Source organism: Microcaecilia unicolor, chromosome 2 (assembly GCF_901765095.1).
Source record: "Microcaecilia unicolor chromosome 2, aMicUni1.1, whole genome shotgun sequence".
In the NCBI taxonomy this organism is placed as follows: Eukaryota; Metazoa; Chordata; class Amphibia; order Gymnophiona; family Siphonopidae; genus Microcaecilia; species Microcaecilia unicolor.
Window position 1 is genome coordinate 73,615,339 of NC_044032.1, and position 19,868 is coordinate 73,635,206.

Sequence of the window (19,868 nt, forward strand, 5' to 3'; positions counted from 1 at the left end):
ACGTGGAATATATAGAATAGCATCTTGTGTGGATCCCATATCTAATGTTTGGGTGCTGGACTTACGCCTGGGGTACATGTCGGCGCCCAAGTTAGGTATGGTTAGGCAGTATTCTGTGTGCAACTTTTCAGAACATCCCCTTTTGAGATACGCACCACAGTAGTTAAGTGCTATGCCTTATAAAATAGCATGCAGCCAGAGGCATGCACAAATTTTAATGAGCGCACAATTATCAATAATTGGTTGTTAGCACCCAATTATTGATGGTTCAGACCTTATTATCCAATTTATTTGTGCACATGTAACTTTTGGCACCATATATAGAATCCAGGGAATAATGTATCATCTAATTCAGACGGGATTTACATGTATAAGACAAAATTAGCAATTACAATTATGTAGTTGAGAAAACTGCTTCTGTGTGGGAGACCTGCAATAGCCCTTAAAATCTAAATACAGTGCTTCTTTACGTTGCAATCTACTTTCTTCAGCAAATTACAGAACTCTAGAAAATGAGCTGTACTGTTTAACTGTCTTCCACGTTTGCTACCATGTCTTCTATTGCTTTCCAGTCAAGTTTGCTGAGAAGGCTCCCAGTGCTTTCTGATGCATTGTCATTATTATTACAACCTTGAAGAAATCCATCACCATCCTGTCAAAGAAGAAACAAGAGAAACTATTAAGATAAGATGCATTTTATTATTTTCTAGCCTGGTATCTCTTCCAAATTTGACATAGAATCTTAAAATAACTAAAATTAGTTCAAGTAAGATACCATCAAATGAAATGCGAGTATACTGCAAAGTTGTGGGACCACAGGACCAGAGTGAGTCAAAGGGACAGCAAGCTGGATGATGGTGGATAGGGAGGAGAAAAGAGCAAGAGTGCTTATGTTAGCTTGCAGTAAGGAATGAGTGTGTTGCAATAGAGATGTGAAAGTACAGAGTGCAGTTGAGGAGAGAGAAATATTTTTCACTGAATGTTCAATGAGTGAGCTAGTTTAATATATACATTTTCTACCACTATTAAACATGACTCTGCTTATTGGAGCTTACAGTCTAAATGAGAGACTGACAAGGAGGACAGGAGATGGTCGAAGACATGGATAGTAAGGAAAAAAACAAGAATCCTGAAGTATGGTCAGAGAACTAGGTCAGCATTTCCTCTCTCTTCTTCCCTTTCACCAAAAAAAACAGATGGCAAGTTGTATTAACAGAATCTCTCTCTGCTACTGATGATATATTCAAGAGAAGGGGTTTGAGGCACAGAAGTGATGCCCATTAAGGGGCAGGTGAGGACATAATAGCCATATTATTACAGTCAAGCTGATGGTCCATCTAGCTCAGTATCCTGCTTCCAACAGTGGCCAATCCTGGTCACATGTACCTGACAGAATCCCAAAGAGCAGCAAGATTCCATATCATCAATCCCAGGGATAAATAGAGGCTATCTTCATATCTATGAACAGCAAATTATGGATTTTTTACCCAGGAACATGTCCAAATGGTTTTTAAAACCCAGATACACCAACTGCTTTTACTACTTGCTCCAGTAATGAGTTCCAGAATTTAACTATTTGTTGAGTGAAAAATATTTTCCCATATTTTAAATGCGCTACTATGTAGCTTCATGGTTCACTTTTTGATAAAACAATCAATTTGCATTTACCTGTTCCACTCCATTCAGGATTTTATATATCTCTCTTGTATCTTCCCCTCAGCTGTCTCATCTCCAAGCTGAAGAGCCCTAACCACTTTAGCTTTTCCTCATACGAGAGGACCTCCATCCCTTTAATCATTTTGGTCACCATTCTTTGTCAATTTCCAGTTCCACGGCATCTTATTTTTTGAGCTGTGGTGACTAGAAAGACACACAATACTCAAGATGCAGTCTCACCATGGAACAATAGAAAAATTGTGTTATTCTCTATCCCTTTCCTAATAAGTTCTAGAATTCTGTTTGCTTTTTAGCTGCCACCCTACACTGAACAAAAGACTTCAATATATTGTCCACGATGACACAGAGATCTTTTTCTTGGGTGATGACTCCTAAAGTGGAACCTAACATCAAGTAGCTATGATTTGGATTATTCTTTCCAATGCACATCACCCTGTATTTGTCCACATTAAATTTCATCTGCCATTTGGATGCCCAGTCTTCTTCATGCTTTTTAACAATTTAACAATAGTTTAACAAAACTATTCATTTTGTGTTATCTGCAAATTTAATCACTCATCGTTCCCATTTCTAGATCATTTATAAATATGTTCAATAGAACTGGTCCCAGTACAGATCCCTGGGGCACTCCACTATTCACCTTCCTCCACTGAGAAAAAGGGCCACAATCCTATGCCCTGTTTTCTATCTACTAATCAGTTCCCAATCCACAACAGTACATTGCCTCCTATGTCACATCTTCAAAGAAATGAAGCAAATTAGTGAGGCAAGAATTCCCTTGACTCTGTTTAATTAAATCATGTTTATGTCATGTCAGTGGTCTTCATTAATTTTTAAGCCCGGACCAATTTGGATTCTAATGAGCTGAAGGAGAGCTACCAAATATTTTCCCATGCAGGGCCATGATACCGCTGACCAGTGTGTGACAATGACATCCGGCCCACTTTGAAACTTTATTGGGGGGGGGGGGGGGGAGGTATCCTGAAGGTTTTTAGCATTCCAAATGCATTCTCTTTTGTCTACTGAGAAATGCCTTGTCCTTCAAGCATGTGGCTCTTCCCTTCCATCCACATTCCTCTTTTTGTCCTCAGTCTGGGTAGAGAGGCAGAGTAGCAAAAACAAAAAACTTCAGAAAGAAAACAGGGGCCACCTCAGAGGTCTCCTGGGGCCTTCAACTGAAGAACATTTGTCTATTTCAATATATTTTTATTTTACATTTACAAATATTAATATAAATGTTCAAGCAATTGCAATATTTTTAACAGAAAAAAATATAATACTAAATTGAAGTAATAAATCATTTCCACTTTGTCCACAATATCAGATCCAAGTACTAGGAAATAATAGAATACCAGAAAAAAACAAAATTATATAATCAATGGGGCAGATGAGAGCCTAGTGATCACAGCCAATATATAGCGATCAATTATTAGGTGGAGCCAAGGTATCTAAAAGCTCCCTCCTTTGAGTTAATATATTCCATCAGTTTTTTGGGGGTCAATATATAATTATTTGAATTGAACAATATTAAACATCTGCAAGGGAATTTTAACATAAATGTTCCACCTAAATTAAGAACTCTGGGTTTTAAAACCAAGAATTCTGTCCTTCTTTTTTGTGTTTCCCTAGCCAGATCAGGAAAAATTTTAATTTTTGCACCCAAAAAATCTGCAGTCATATGACGAAAATAAATTCGAAACACATTATTTTTGTCTGGTTCTAATGCAAATGTCACTAGAAGGGTAGTCCATTCTGTTATCACTTCCAGAGAATTTTCTAAGAATTCCGTCAAATTCATCCCAGATTGAAGACCTATACTAGGTCTGGAAGTACCTGTAATGTATTGGGCTCTGACTATAGGAGGACATCCCTCATTCGGGATTCCCAATACCTCTTTAAAGTATTTCTTTAGCAAATGAAGAGCTGAGATAAGTGGTGACTTAGGAAAGTTCAAAAACCGTAGATTATTTTTCCTTCCTTAGCTCTCCAAGTACTCCAACTTATGATATTGTGTATCTCTGTCCTTGATAGCCAATAAGGAAAAACTTTATAGACGGGCTATCTCTCCCTCTAATGATTCAATTCTTTGAGAGTAATTATCCACATTATCAGACAATGCTTGAAAAAAATTTTTTATTTCCACAATTTCCCCTTTAAAAGTGGTAGATACCGGAAGGAGAGCATTTAGTCCCTGGATCACATCCCATAGGGTTTCTAGTGTTACCACAGCTGGTCTCATCGTCTCTCTGTTGCTTCTGGGTGTGGATCCCTGGCTAGGGGGGGGAAACAAGTCGAAACGCCTGGTTCACCTCCGCGAGATCTTCTCTCAGGGTTCGTCCAGTCGAGGGTCCACCCCTATCAGCGTAGAAGCCAAGTCCCTGTTGGGCGCCCCCACTCGCTGCATCTCCGTCGGTGTGCGTCCACCACCCGGAGGAACTGTGCAGGAGGGAGGACAGAGAGACTCCCTCCATACTACAGTCCGCTTCCAAAGTCGCGGGTTCCGTCGAAGTGAGCCCAGGCTGGCCTTGCCGCCAAACTCCAAAATCCTAGAGTTGCATGATGGACGGTCAGGGTCTCCAAAGGACTCGAGGAGGTAAATATCTTTGGTTTCCCTTTCCTTTTCCCCATATTACAACGGGAAAAATTCCAGTCAAACTCTTCAAGAGTTCAGGAGCCTCAGGAGGTCACGTCTGCTCCAGCTGCCATCTTGGATCCCATCTCCTGAAGAACATTTGTCTAGGTGTTCGATAATTTTATTCTTTATAATAGATTCCACTATTTTGCCTAGTACTGACATTAGACTTACTGGTCTGTAATTTCTCCGGTCATCCCTGGAAAATGTTTTTTTTTTTGATTTATAGAAGTCTTTATTAAGCAATTCGTATACATCACATCACTTAATCATATCAATACAGCACACTCTTCTTCACATCCCATATATCTAACAGTGAGTAACTAACTTCAAATTACTCAACCTTAAACGAATGCTAAAACAGTTATCTATTGTACTTCAACATTTTTTAATCACTTTTTTATTATGTAAGTCCGAACTTCCCCCCACCCTCCCCTTCCCCCTCATCTTCCCTTCCCATGACATTAAATGCATTTATTATTCAGAGCATTTTGTTATAAAGGGTTCCCACACCCTTTTCCATTTAGGCAGGATTTTCCTTTTCACAGCAGTCAATCTCTCCATCTCACAGATATAGCGTACTTTAGTAAGCCACCTTGCCATTGAGGGCACCTGCGAATTTTTCCAGTTTCTAGCCAAATGCGTTCTAGCCGCTTGTAAAGAATTTCGCACCAAAAGCCACTATCAGGCTTGAGGCCCTCTGTGTGCTTTCCCAACAAAAAGATCAAAGGGTGCCACTGTACAGGCCTACCCACCCACGCTTGAAGCCTTGACCACACTCCCCTCCAATAGGCCCGCGCTTTAGGGCACAGCCACCAAATGTGTCCCATAGTTCCCTCTCCCCCACAGTTCCGCCAGCACCCCTTTGGCGTCTGAGCAAACATATGGTGTAGTCTGACTGGAGTCAAATACCATCTGTAAAACACCTTTATAGCATTCTCTTGCATGGCCACTGATAGGGAGGATTTCAACAACCCCTTTTCCAAAGTCACCCAGCTGGCCTCCGGGAGTGTAAACTGTAACTCTTGCTCCAACCGTGTTCTATGTATAAGGGACGGTTTTGAACATGTCAGTAAATAGGAATACAAATAAGATATCATTCCTCTCGTGCCTCTCGAATCCACACACACCTCCTCCATCGGATGTACTTCCCCTTCTCAGGCATCTAATATACTCTTGTCCTTTCAAAAAATGCTGGAGTTGTAAGTAGGCATATCGATCTCCAGTTCGAATCCCAAAGTCAGTCACCAGCGTCTCCAAGGGTACAATGGTCTCTCCCACATGCAACTGTCCAAGCAGGTCTAATCCTGAATCTGCCCACCTACAAAAGCTAGTGTTCCCTATACCGGGCTCAAACAATGGATTGCCCACTATAGGGGCCAGGCCAGATACTAGTGGCTGCCTCTCCGGGAACATGCAGTCCCAGTAATAAAAGGTGGCCTGCACTGTAGGCAGAAACCTATCCACCCTCCCTCTATGCTTACTCTCCAACCACATAAATGTCCTAATTTCCTGGAGCACACTAAGCCTGGAAAATGTTTTTAAAAAACTGGCATAACATTAGCCACTCTCCAATCTTCAGGTACTATGGACAATTTTAAAGACAAGTTACAGATCACTAATAACAGATCAGAAATTTAATGTTTGAGTTCCTTCAGTACCTTGGGGTGTAAAATATCTGGTCCAGGTGATTGATCACTCTTGAACTTGCTGATTTTCCTCAGTAAGTCTTCCAGGTTTACTGAGATTTGTTTCCGTTCCTACATATTACTACTACTACTACTATTACTACTATTTAGCATTTCTATAGCGCTACAAGGCATACGCAGCGCTGCACAAACATAGAAGAAAGACAGTCCCTGCTCAAAGAGCTTACAATATTCTCACCCTTGAAAAACATTTTTGGCATAAGAAGATCCCTTACATCCTCTTCGGTAAAGATAAAGTAAATAATTTATTCAGTCTTTCAGCTATGGCTTTGTCCTCTCTGAATGCCCCCTTTTACTCCATGATGATATAACAGTACCACTGACTCCCTAACAGGCTTTCTGCATCTGATATACCCAAAGGTTATTAGTATGAATTTTTGCCTCTAGGGCAAGTTTTTTGTCTTAATCCCTTTTAGCCTTCTTCATCATTCCTCAGTCCGATGTGCGCAATGCTTTTTCTCTGCAGTGTTTCCAAGTGAGTCTGGTTAACAAACATTAAAAATCCATAAATCCAAAAAGGTTTGGTTCCAAAAATCATGTATTCAGTCCTAAACCTTTTTGGATTTTGGACTTATGGATTTTTAATGTTTGGTAACCAGACTCACTTGGAAGCACTGCAGAGAAAAAGCATTGCACACATCGGACTGAGGAATGTGAAGCCCACACCTCTTGGAAATAATGCACCGCAGCACCTTAAGGTAAGTGCCTCTCTTTATAGTTTTGAACTGCTCTGCTCTTGTTATATATGAACTTAAATGTTTGATGCAATTGGATGGCAGGGCTGGAGCAATGTGCTATGCTATGGGAAATGTGTTATTACAGCTACTCAAGACTCCGGTCTGTGTAATACACTATAAAAACTGAGCACCCATCACATTTATATTTTTATACATTTTCATAATTGCTTACTTTTTCTTTATACTGATTTGTTTGAGTTTTTTGCTTTTTGATCTTCTGCAATTTTGTATATAAAAACCATTTTTGAGGTTTCTGGAGTAGTTTAGTTAAAATTTAATGCCAACAAGTGTAATGTGATGCACTTGGGGTGCAGAAACCCAAAAGAGAGATACCAGATAGGAGGGGAGAGATTAGTAAGTTCAACTCAGGAAAGAGACCTTGGGGTGTTGATGTCTGAAGATCTAAAGGTGAAGAAACAACGTGAAAAGGCAATGGCCATGGCCAGAAGGATGCTCGGCTGCATAGAGAGGGGTATGATCAGCAGAAGAAAGGAGGTGTTGATGCCCCTCTACAAGTCATTGGTGAAGCCCCACTTGGAGTATTGTGTTCAGTTTTGGAGGTTGTATCTTGCTAAAGATGTAAAAAAGACTGGAAGAGGTGCAAAGAAAAGTTACAAAAATGGTAAGATTTGCATTGCAAACTGTATGAGGAGAGACTTGCCAACCTGAACATGTATACCATGGAGGAAAAGAGAAACAGGGGTGACATGATACAGACGATCAAATATTTGAAAGGTATTAATCCGCAAACAAACCTTTTCCAGAGACGGGAAGGTGGTAGAACTAGAGGATATGAACAGAGGTTAAAGGGGGGCCGGCTCAGGAGTAATGTCAGAAAGTATTTTTCACAGAGAGGGTGGTGGATATGTGGAATGCCCTCCTGCGGGAGGTGGTGGAGATGAAAATGGTAATGGAATGGATCCATGGAATCTTAGCGGAGATTGGGTGGCAATGCCAGTAATTGGGAGGCAAAACCAGTTCTAGGCAGACTTCTACGGTCTACGCCCTTATTGTGACTGAATAGATATGGATGTGCTTGAGCATAAGTTTTAAGAGGTTTCGACATTAGCTTCAGAACTTTTAGTACAAGAAGAGTGCTGGGCAGACTTCTACAGTCTGTGCCCTGAGAATGGAAAGGACAAATCAAACTCTGGTATACATATAAAGTATCACATACCATGTAAAATTAGTTAATCTTGTTCCGCAGACTGGATGGACCGTCAAGTCTTTATCTGCCAACATTTACTACTACTTAACATTTCTAAAGCGCTACCAGGGTTACGCAGCGCTGTACAATTTTAAACGAGGAAGGACAGTCCCTGCTTAAAAGAGCTTACAATCTAAAGGACAAGTATGCAGTCAATCAAATGGGGCAGTGTAGGTTTCCTGAATAGAGAGTAAGTGGTTATTTACTATGTTACTATGTAAGTGAGTGGTATAGCAGCAGATTTCCCTTTCAATACTCCCTCATTAGTGTTTGAAGTTGAACCATCTTACAAGAGGTGGTGTTCAACTGCTGAAAAGGAGTGGAGCTCAGGCAGGGAGGTAGTTAAATGCTCTGGTGCAGAGCAGAACAGAGAGGCCCTGAGGGCAGAAGTCTCCAAGGAGGAAGCCTTGAAGCAAGAGGTCTCCTGGAGGGGGGTCCTCAGTGAAGGAATCCTCCCAGAGTGCTGGCGGGGCTGCAGTACCCATCCCAGTGTTAAATGGATGCTCAGGGATAGCATGAGAAAAAACAGAAGACTGCCAAGGTAAAAGGTTGCCTTTGTTTATGTGTGAAGACCCTGGAACCCAGCTTGGACTTATGTGCGAGTAATCTGAACTGTGCTGACGAAGCCTGACAAGACAGAACTGTGGAAATGATTGTGGAATGCACTCCCCTTCTGATTTGTGCCAAATTTCCTTTGTGTCTTTGTTCAAGAAACAATTGAAGACATACTTGTTTCATAAAGCTTTTTCCTGAAAAGGGGATTGGGTTATGGGAGGCTGTAATCAGGCCACCTGTTCTTGGATTTGTGTGTGTGTATTTTGTCATGTTTGTCATTGATTTTATGAATGTTTGTTGTAACCCACTCAGATAGTTTTGATGAGCGGGCTATAAATTTGTTAAATAGTAAATACGGTTGTTGCCCAGGTTTGAACCTAGTCCATGACAGGAACAGACTGTGCTACTTTGATTGGTTGTTCAATAACAAAGCTCTTCTTTTGACTTATATTACACCCTGCCTTTATCTGTGAGGATTTTATGCCCGTCCATTAGCCACGCTGCCACACAGAAGACTTAAGATAGATCAGAACTTGGAAGCATACACAAAAAAATAAATAAGTAAAAAATAAAGAGTACTACTTCTGATGGATCAACACAGAAAGTATATCTTTTATGGCCAGGGCAGTTAGTGACAACTAGGTCACACTAGTGAATAAGGCTCTGTTGCACTGGTTTTCTGAACAACCAGTTTACTGTATATATCTTTCATTCATCATCATAATCTTTTTCTAACCTACTGTACTTTTCAGGCTTCTCAACTGATACTATAATGAAAAAACAACCCCTACCTGGGACCAACAAGGTAGCTGATCAGGGGGTTGGATGGGGGAGGCTGAGGGGATAGGAGTAGCTTTTCTCTACTTAAAAGAACCAATACTGTTACTGTGGTTGATTAGACTTCATCTACTTAATTAAAATTGTACCTTGCAGCACTCCACTATCTACCTTCCTCCATTGAGAAAATTGGTCATTTAACCCTACTCTCTGTTTTCTATCTTTTAACCAGTTCCCAATCCACAATAGAACATTGACTCCTATCTCTTGACTTTTTAATTTTCTCAGAGCATTCTCACGAGGCACTTTGTTAAAAACATTCTGAAAATCTAGATATACTACATCAACCAGCTCCATCTTTATCCATATTTTTAGTCATGCCTTCAAAAACATGTAGCAAATTGGTGAGGCAAGATTTCCCTTGACTAAATCCATGTTGACTCTGTTCCATTAAACTTTGTTTGTCTATGTATTTGTAATTTTGTTGTTTATAACAGTTTCTATCATTTTACCTGGCACTGACATCAAGCTTTGATCTGTAGTTTCCCAAATCACTCCTGGAGCCCTTTTTAAAAACACTGGCCACCTTCTAATCTTCAGGTACCGTGGATGACTTGAATGACAGATTACACATTACCAACAGGAGATTACAATTTCATTTTTGAGTTCTTCCAGTATCCTGGGGTGTATGCCATCTGTTCCAGGTGACTTGCCACTCTTTAATTTGTCGATCTGGCTTATTACATCTTCCAGGTTCACCAAGATTTCTTTCAGTTCTTCCATACTGTAACCCTTAAATACCATTTCTGGCACAGATAGCTCCCTTACATTCTCCTTAGTAAAGACCAAAGCAAAGAATTAATTAAGTCTCCCTGCTATGGCCCTGTCCTCCCTGAGTGTTGCTGTAACTCCTTGATGATCCAGTGGTGATTCCCTCATAGCCTTTCTGCTTCTAATGTACCTGCAAAAGTTCTTGCTGTGAGTTTTTGCAAGCTTTTTTTCTAATTCTTTTTTAGCCTTCTTTATCAATGCCTTGCATTAACTTGACTAATGCTAACACTGTATCCTGTTTACTCATTCAGATCTTTTTACCATTTTTTGAAAGATGTTCTATTGTTTCCTACCTCATAATCTGCCATACCAAGAAGGCACTGACTCATCCACATCATCTTTAACTGTTTATTGTTTTTTTAACTAATGCATAGAATGTTTGTACGTTTGGGAAGCTTGCCAGGTGCCCTTGGCCTGGATTGGCCGCTGTTGGGGACAGGATGCTGGGCTCGATGGACCCTTGGTCTTTTCCCAGTGTGGCATTACTTATGTACTTATTAATTGAAACAAAACCATGACAAAGAACAATAATTAGAATACAAAGAAAAACAAACTACCATAACACACCTATAAACCGTTCTAAAGAAGTCTCCGTCCCAACAGACTCAACCAACCCCCTTCCCTGTCCCCCAAGCCCCTCCCCAACCCCTAGACCCAGCCCAGTCCTGCTCATGTCCAACATACAGTTCCCTCCGTTGGGCTGTAAGTCTCTCCATCTCAACTAAAAATGAAACTTTCAATTGTCAGTCTCATATAGGTCCATGTGACTGTTCCCAATGGGCTGCAATAACGCAATGAGCAGTAGCTAAGCCCAGACATTTAACCTTTTGTTGCCACCAAGATCCTGATGCATTCGTCAAACCCAGACATTTAACCTTTTGTTGCCACCAAGATCCCGATGCATTCACCAAACCCAATAAGCAATTTTGGGGAGAGAATTGAAAGTCTATTCCCAAAACAGTAGATAACTCCATCCCCAACTGTTGCCAGAACACCTGTAAGCAGGCACAGAATCACCAAATATGCAGAAAGGTGACCACCTCCCCACCACAGCGTCAACAGTAATGAGACACCATAGGAAATACAGTATATAGGCAGGAAGGAGTAAGATACCACTGAGTTAGTACTTTATAAGCATTTTCTTGTAACAGAACACATAGAAGCTCGTTTCACGTCCTTAAAAATCTGCTCCTGCTTCCCAATGGGGACCCCCAAATCCTGTTCTCATTTTAGCATAAAAGCAAATTTAGTAAACTCAAGTCCCTGAAAATATTGGTATAAGATAGAGGGAGGATGAGGGAGCCTCTCGAGTGCTAACCACAAATTCTCCAAATGTTCAGAGCCCACTGGATTTGTCCGCAGTCAACCCTGCAATGACATGAAATGTCTGAACTGTAAGTAAGGGAGAAAATCCCCAACAGAAAGCCCCTTGTTCTCCTGTAAGGTGTGGAACTCAATCACTTGCCTAAATCTCACCATTCCCACCCCTTCCCATTTAAAACCTGACCAATCGTCCCGCCCTCGAATAAAGGCTCCAAAACTAATAGCAGCAAAGGTAGAAACCTGTTCCCCTCCCCTCCCCTCCAATGCCTCTGAGTCTCTCCCCAAATCACCAGTAAGTGTTTGGAAAAGGGATTTGGCAGTGCGGCCTACTTCTCCTGTAAGGAAGAAGATAGCCACAAAATGTGTTTCAAGGGGATAGAGGGACAAAAATATTGCTCAATCTCCTGATCCAAAAGCATACACAATTGAACAGCCCACTACTACCAATGAATATTAGGCATTGCTCTTCCCCCTGCTCAGAGCATTCCAAAGGATCCTTCAGGCCAATATAGGATTCTTACCACCCCACACAAAAGAGAAAAAAATCTCGTTGCAATTTTTACAAAAGTACTCTAGGAACCACTATGGGTAAAGTTTGAAATAAAAAAAAAAAAACAAGCAAGGCAAGACATTAATTTTCAGTACGGAAATATGACCCCATCACGAAATCCCAGTGCTTTTTTTGTAGAAAAAAAGGTGCCGGTACTCATTGTGGGCGGGGTCACCATATATGGCTCCACCCCTGTCATAGCCACACCCACATTAGCCACACCCCTTATACCAGCCATGGCACATATAAACAGACATTGAAAATATTATAGTAGTATAGGAGAAAAAAATAATGTGATTTTTATTATAAATAATTTCTGTAAGCTGTTAAAGGTCCAGTATCCCCAGTGGGATACTAGACCTGTAACAGCAGATGTAAATTCTCAAATTGGACATATTCCAGACACTAAAATGAAAATAAAATGATTTTTTCTACCTTTGTTGTCTGGTGACTGTTTTTCTGATCATGCTAGCCCAGTATCCGATTCTGCTGCTATCTGTCCTCTTAACTCCGTTTCCAGGGCTTCCTTTCCATTTATTTCTTTACTTTCCACTTTTCTTCTTCATTTCTTGCCCTAGATCCGTAAGTAAAAGCTGGGTCCTACTCCGCAGACTTGACTGTCCAGTGGATCCAGCTTCTGCCTATTTTCTTCATCCATGTGCAGTGTTTCTCCTCTCTTCCTTTTCCCTGATCTCATCTCCTTCCTCACTCTTCCCTCCCCTCCATCCATGTCCAGCAACCCTCCTCTCCCCTTCCCTCCATCCACCCATGTCCAGCAACCCTCCTCTCCCCCTGCCCCCCTCCAGTCACCCATACCCAGTGATTCTCCTCTCTCCCCTGCCCATGTCCAGCATGTCTCCTCTCCCCCTGCCCTCCCCTCCATGTCCAGTGATTCTCTCTCCCCTCCCCTCCATGCCCAGCATGTCGCCTCCCTCCCCTGCCCTCCCCTCATCCATGCCCAGCACTTCTCCTCTCTCCCCTGCCCATGTCCAGCATGTCTCCTCTCCCCCTGCCCTCCCCTCCATGTCCAGTGATTCTCTCTCCCCTCCCCTCCATGCCCAGCATGTCGCCTCCCTCCCCTGCCCTCCCCTCATCCATGCCCAGCACTTCTCCTCTCTCCCCTGCCCATGTCCAGCATGTCTCCTCGCCCCCTGCCCTCCCCTCCATGTCCAGTGATTCTCTCTCCCCTCCCCTCCATGCCCAGCATGTCGCCTCCCTCCCCTGCCCTCCCCTCATCCATGCCCAGCACTTCTCCTCTCTCCCCTGCCCTCCCCTGCCCATGTCCAGCTTGTCTCCTCTCCCCCTGCCCTCCCCTCCATGTCCAGTGATTCTCTCTCCCCTCCCCTCCATGCCCAGCATGTCGCCTCCCTCCCCTGCCCTCCCCTCATCCATGCCCAGCACTTCTAATCTCTCCTCTGCCCTCCCCTCCTTGTCCAGCAATTCTCTCTCCCCTCCCCTCCATGCCCAGCATGTCGCCTCCCTCCCCTCATCCATGCCCAGCACTTCTTCTCCATCCCCTGCCCTCCCCTCAGCCATGCCCAGCACTTCTCATCACTCCTCTGCCCTCCCCTCCTTGTCCAGCGATTCTCTCTCCCCTCCATGCCCAGCATGTCGCCTCCCTCCCCTCATCCATGCCCAGCACTTCTCCTCCAACCCCTGCCCTCCCCATCGCTCCTCTGTCCTCCCCTCCTTGTCCAGCGATTCTCTCTCCCCTCCTCTCCATGCCCAGCATGTCGCCTCCCTCCCCTCATCCATGCCCAGCAATTCTCCTCTCTCCCTTGCCCTCTCCTCTGCAAGTCCGGCGATTCTCTCTCCCCTCCCCTGCCCTCCCCTCACCTACCCTCCATGTCCAGCACGTCGCCTCTCTCCACTGCCCTGCCCTGCCCTGCCCTGTGCAAGTCGCGCGAACCGGTCCGAAAGTGAAGGCAGCAAGGCAGGCACGCAGCTTTCTCTCTTCTCATGTTGCTTCCCTCTCAGCGCGTTCCACCCACGAAGGACAGGAACTTGTCTGCTGCATGCCTGCCTTGCTGCCTTCACTTCCGGACTGGTTTGCGCGACTTGCAGAGGGGAGGGCAGTGGAGAGAGGCGACGTGCTGATGGAGGGTAGGTGAGGGGAGGGCAGGGGAGGGGACGGAGAATCGCGACGGGTAATGTTATTTAAACGGAGCGCGGGGCAGGAACGGACGGGAGCAGGGCCTCACGAAAAAGGTGCCGGTACGCTATACCGGTGCGTACCGGCACAAAAAAAGCACTGCGAAAGCCACAACTCCCTCCACCCTCTCAAATCTCCCTGAACCTGCTGTACCACTTTCAAATAATTATGACCAAAAATTTGTGTCGGGTCACATGGAAGCATAATCCCCAGGTAACAAATTGCTGTTCAGGCAATCATAAATGGGAAGGTATTCTGGAGAAAAGTCTCATCCTCTTCAGCCATGGTGAAGCCCAGAATCCTGGACTTACCCATGATGGACATAAAGCCCACTACTGTACCATATATTCCAAATTCTGCCAAGATGATTGGCAGTGTCAACCCCAGGTGACATACATAAAACAAGATATCATCAGCAAATAGTGCTAATTTGTGTTCCTGAGGCCCTATCTGCAAGCCATTCACATCCGATTTCTCGCAGATATGAATGGCCAAAGGTTCGATTGACAATGCAAAAACCAAAAGGGATAAGGGACACCCCTCACGCATGCCCCACCTCACAGGGAAAGCTTCCAAAAAGGTCTCATTAACCCACTCCCAAACCAATGGTGTGGCATATATGGCCTGTACCCAGGTACAAAATCCAGGCCAAAGCCAACCCGGTCTATCAATGTCCACAGAAAAGCCCAGTGCATCTTATCAAAAGCTTTCTCGGCATCAATAGCCAACTGTACCACTTTGTCAAGGTCCCGCTGGGCTCCCCACATCAAGTGCAATGTCTGTCATATGTTATCCCTCACCTGGCATTGCCGAATAAACCCTGACTGATCAACAAGGATAAATCCCAGAAGGACCAGAGCCAATCTATCCATCAAAAATCTTGGTGAGAAGTTTGACATCCAAATTCAAGAGAGAAATGGGCCTGTATGACCCACATACCATAGGGTCCTTCCCAGGTTTCAACAATACTGAAATTACCACCTTCCACATACAAGGGGAAAGAGGATGACCCTCCAACAGAGCACTGCCCACCCTCACCAAAAGAGGTCCCAATTCCCTGCAAAAGTTTTATAAAAACCACTCAAACCATCTAATCCGGCTGATTTACCAGTTTTAAGCTTTTGTATACCCCTACCACTACCCCAAGGTAAAAGGTTTGTCCAGCTGAGCTCTATTGACCTCCAACAACCTGAGAATTGTAATAGAGGAAAGATAGGCATCTATGACTGCAGGGGACACCTCTGTCCGTAAAGGGTTGTATAATAGACCACAAATCTCTGTTTAATCTCCTCATCAGTATAATACAGTTTATCCCCTGTCCCCTTGATTTTCTGAGCATAAGCAGCAACCCGACACCCTCGTAAAAAACGAGCAAGTAGAGGACTGACTCTATTACTATATTCAAAAAGCCACTGTCTCAACTGCGGTCTCTGGAACTCAACTTCTGCAATTTGGAGCTTTCCTAACTCACCCCGGAAAGAATGCAATTCAGGTACCAATTTGGGATCATGGGCACACTTATGTTGTATATCTACCTCCTGTAAAGAAAGAGCGTCTTTCTCCTGTTTCATTCTCATGCCCCATTTAATGAGCACTCCGCGAACCATTACAAAATCCCATCACTCACTGCCCCCTTATCATTAAGATCCATGAATTGGTAGATAGAGGCGCAGACCTCCTCACAGACCCACCTATCCTCAAGAAGAGACTCATTAAAGTGCCAAAATCCTAGACTGGAGAAATTCACCCAAATGGGGGTGTGATCAGAGTTATGAATACTCTCCAACCTGCATCCAAAATAGCATATCTGGGGTTAAAAAAAGGTTTGGACAAATTCCTGGAGGAAAAGTCCATAGTCTGCTATTGAGACAGACAATTGAAGCAACTGCTTGTCCTGGGATTGGTAGCATGGAATGTTGCCATGATTTGGGTTTCTGCCAGGTACCTGTGACATGGCTTGGCCACTGTTTGGAAAACAGGACTCTGGGCTAGATGGACCATTAGTCTGACCCAGTACGGCTACTCTTATGTTCTAAGGGCCAAATAATATTATTTAAGGCCCTAACGCTGCTTGATGAATTCCCCTCTAAATGTATGAATATAACACAAATTTTTGACTAGCTTCTGGAAGCTAAAACTTCCTTCCTCAGGTATGAAGTTTGATTATAGAAATATGATCCTTTGCATATTAGTGAGAAATATATGTTTTTCTATTTTGGATTTACCATTTTGTCTTTGCTTGTGAGTGATCCAGGTCATTACTTTGACTGTAATGCAGCTTTTCTTTTTCTTTACTTGCTTGCTTTCGTTTTGAAAGTAGGATATTTTTATATTCCCTTGTAAATTACCATGTTGGGGATACTTTTGTCCTTTATGCTTTTATTTTTTGATTGTGTCTTTCCAAAAATATTGACATTAATAAAAATAGGGCCTGAAAAGTAACCCCTACCTGGAAAATGAGTCCACTGCTACCGTTATTAAGAATGTTGCTGATTTCTTCAGGTAAGTTCCAAGGGCTCACAATATCTCTCTCCATCTCATAATCTGAACCTGTTTCTTCGGTCTGGCTAAATGATGCTTGGGTCATAGGTCTTCTCAGTTTGTTTCTGCTGCTCCTTTCAGGTTCTGAGGCTGTTTAGAAAGCAGAACATAATTTTGTTATATTTACAGGTTTTATTTTTAAGATGAAGTATACAGTTACTTTATTTCCAGACATCTTGGTGATTTCATGACCCCATCAAAGTTGAGATGAAAAGGAGCACTAAATGAATTAGAGTTTTCTAGACCAGTGACACTTTTTCCATGCACTGTGTCATTACAGCCATTATGAGCAGAAAAAGCATTTACAATTTCAAGCCTTACTAGATGGATGCTTTAACAATGCAACACTCTATACTAAGCTAACAAGAACCAAGGCATTTATTCCAAATTGAAGACTCGTGCATTTCAGTTTGCTCATGGATTAAGCTATACTAAATAAAAAAGTAAACATATGATTATGCATAGAAAACTAATGAAACACTGTCTATATAAGAACATAACATAAGAATAGCTATAGTGGGTCAGACCAATGGTCCATCTAGCCCAGTCTCCTGTTTTCCGAACAGCAGCCAAGCCAGGTCACAAGTAAATTGTGGCAATACTCCATACTACAAATTCCAGGGCAAGCAGTTGCTTCCCATGTCTGTCTCAATAGCAGACTATGGACTTTTCCTCCAGGAATTTGTCCAAAACTTTTTAAAACACAGATATGCTAACCGCTATTACCATATCCTCTAGCAAAGAGTTCCAGAGGTTCCAGAGCTTAACTTCGTTGAGTGAAAAAAAATTGCTTCCTATTTGTTTTAAAAGTATTTCCACGTAACTTCCTCAAGTGTCCCCTAGTCTTTGTACTTTTGGAACAAGTAAAAAATCGATTTACTTCTACTCATTCTACGCCATTCATGATTTTGTAGACCTCAATCATATCTCCCCTCATCTGTCTCTTTTGCTAGCTGAACAGCCCTAACCGCTTTAGCCTTTCCTCATACTAGAGGAGTTCCATCCCCCTTCTTTGAACCTTTTCTAACTCTAGTTCATGACCTTATAATTATGCACTCATCGTATGCCGTAGAGGAATTCTGTTATAAGGTTAGAGGAAGCTAATCTGGTTTATTTTTAAAAGAAGTGAAAAAAAAAAAAATAAATAAAAAATATATATATATATCACAAGGATGGTTATTTTGCCTTCATACATTCCTTGTATATAACTGTGAATTTGAAAATCTGAATCAAGTGGTTTCTTACAATACTTCAAAAACAATCAGAGAGATTTCTTCTTTGGTCAAGAACACACTTGTTTTATATCTATACCTGGCTGGGGAAAGTCCAAGCACAAAGAGAAGAAAAACTCCACAGAATTACAAACGACTAAAGAGAATGGAGATGGCCCAAAAATAGATGAAAAAGATGCTACAGAAGCTGTACAGTATACATAAATCTTTATTAAAAGCAACCCAACCTGGCCATGTTTAGTAGCATGGTTTAGTAAAAGAGGCCCTATATAAACAATAACAAAAATTTTTAAAAACTGGAATGCATAAAAAATATGCTTACAAATCTAAAACCGAAACAATTAGATTCAAGGCAACAAACATGTGTACTCTAAAAGAAAAGTAAAAGTATTTTCATTATATTGAAAAAAAATGTCAAAATAGATTATGAGGCAATCCTCAGAACAAAACATATATATTAATCAGGAGGGTACAAAAAGGTATATATGAAGAACATTCCTATAACGGACTACAAAGAGAGACATGGTGTAGAAAAAGTGCCATCACATCTTAAAGGGAATTCATAGGAAAACATAGAAATAAATCTTTCTAAAAATGTTCTTAAAAAAAAAAGCAGGTACTAAATATTTAAAACATATCTAAAGTACTTTTTTGAAAGAATGCCCAAATTGATCAGTATCCACTAAAAGCAGTGCCGTGGCTGCCGTCTCAGCGCCTCAAAGAATTGGCCCCAGGTTTACCCCCTCTGCTTCGATGGCCCTTGACTATTTGGAGTGCAGAGACAAGTTCTTTCCTGGCAGACAATACTTTCTACTACTACTACTACTTAACATTTCTAAAGCGCTACTAGGGTTACGCAGCGCTGTACAAATTAACATAGAGGGACGGTCCCTGCTCAAAGAGCTTACAATCTAAGAGACAAGTGAATGGTCAGTCCGATAGGGGCGGTCAAATTGTGGCAGTCTGGATTTACTGAACGGTAAGAGTTAGGTGCCGAATGCAGCATTGAAGAGGTGGGTTTTAAGCAAAGACTTGAAGATGGGCAGGGAGGGGGCTTGGCGTAAGGGCTCAGGAAGGTTGTTCCAAGCATAGGGTGAGGCGAGGCAGAATGAGCGGAGCCTGGAGTTGGCGGTGGTGGAGAAGGGTACTGAGAGGAGGGATTTGTCCTGTGAATGGAGGTTACGGGCGGGAACGTAAGGGGAGATGAGGGTAGAAAGGTAGTGAGAGGCAGCAGACTGAGTGCATTTGTAGGTAAGAAGGAGAAGCTTGAATTGAATGCGGTATCTGATTGGAAGTCAGTGAAGTGACCTGAGGTGATATGAGTATATCGGTTCTGGCGGAATATGAGACGTGCAGCAGAGTTCTGAACAGATTGAAGGGGGGATAGATGGCTATACACATGTATATTCGCTTTGTGCCTCTTTTTGGCCCAGGAGCTTTAGATATTACCTATCGATTGTGGGAGTCACTGGGCCTCTGTACGCTAGGCCAAGTGTGGGAGGAAGGGGAAATTATATCATATGCTGAATTGTGTGAGGAATATGGCATCAATCCTATACAGGCCTTTCATTACCACCAACTTCGAGACTTTATAGTGCGCAGGGCAAAAGTAGATTTAAGTTTGATTGAAACCTGTCTTGAGGCGGTGCTCGCTGGGGGAGGAGGGAAGGGTGGGGTTTCCAGGATATATAAAGCTCTCCTCTCCTTTGCCAGACCTATTTTGCCTTATTTGACAAAGTGGGAGAAGACATTAGGCACCTCATATGAATATCTGCAGTAGGAAAGGGTATTCAAGTCCCACCTCAAGGTCTCTGTCTCTAGTACCCTGATTGAAAATGGTCATAAGATACTCTATTTGTTGGTATTATACGCCCCAGCGCCTAGCTAAGATGTTTCGTTCGGGGTCTGCATTATGCTGGCGCCATTGTGGGTTGGTGGGGGATAT

At 42.6% G+C, this 19,868-nt stretch overlaps 1 protein-coding gene across 1 annotated transcript in view; it reads right to left on the bottom strand.

Annotated features, from left to right (window-relative positions):
* Positions 1 to 260: 260 nt before the first annotated feature.
* The window catches only part of LOC115462943 (ciliogenesis and planar polarity effector 1-like), a 237,673-nt gene continuing 218,065 nt past the window's right edge, over positions 261 to 19,868 (bottom strand). The window contains exons 24-25 of the mRNA XM_030193045.1: positions 16,600 to 16,781; positions 261 to 652 (exon numbers count right to left, since the gene is read on the bottom strand). Coding sequence (XP_030048905.1) covers positions 527 to 652; positions 16,600 to 16,781 — 308 coding nt within the window. The 3' untranslated portion in view covers positions 261 to 526. The remainder of the gene's footprint in view (positions 653 to 16,599; positions 16,782 to 19,868) is intronic.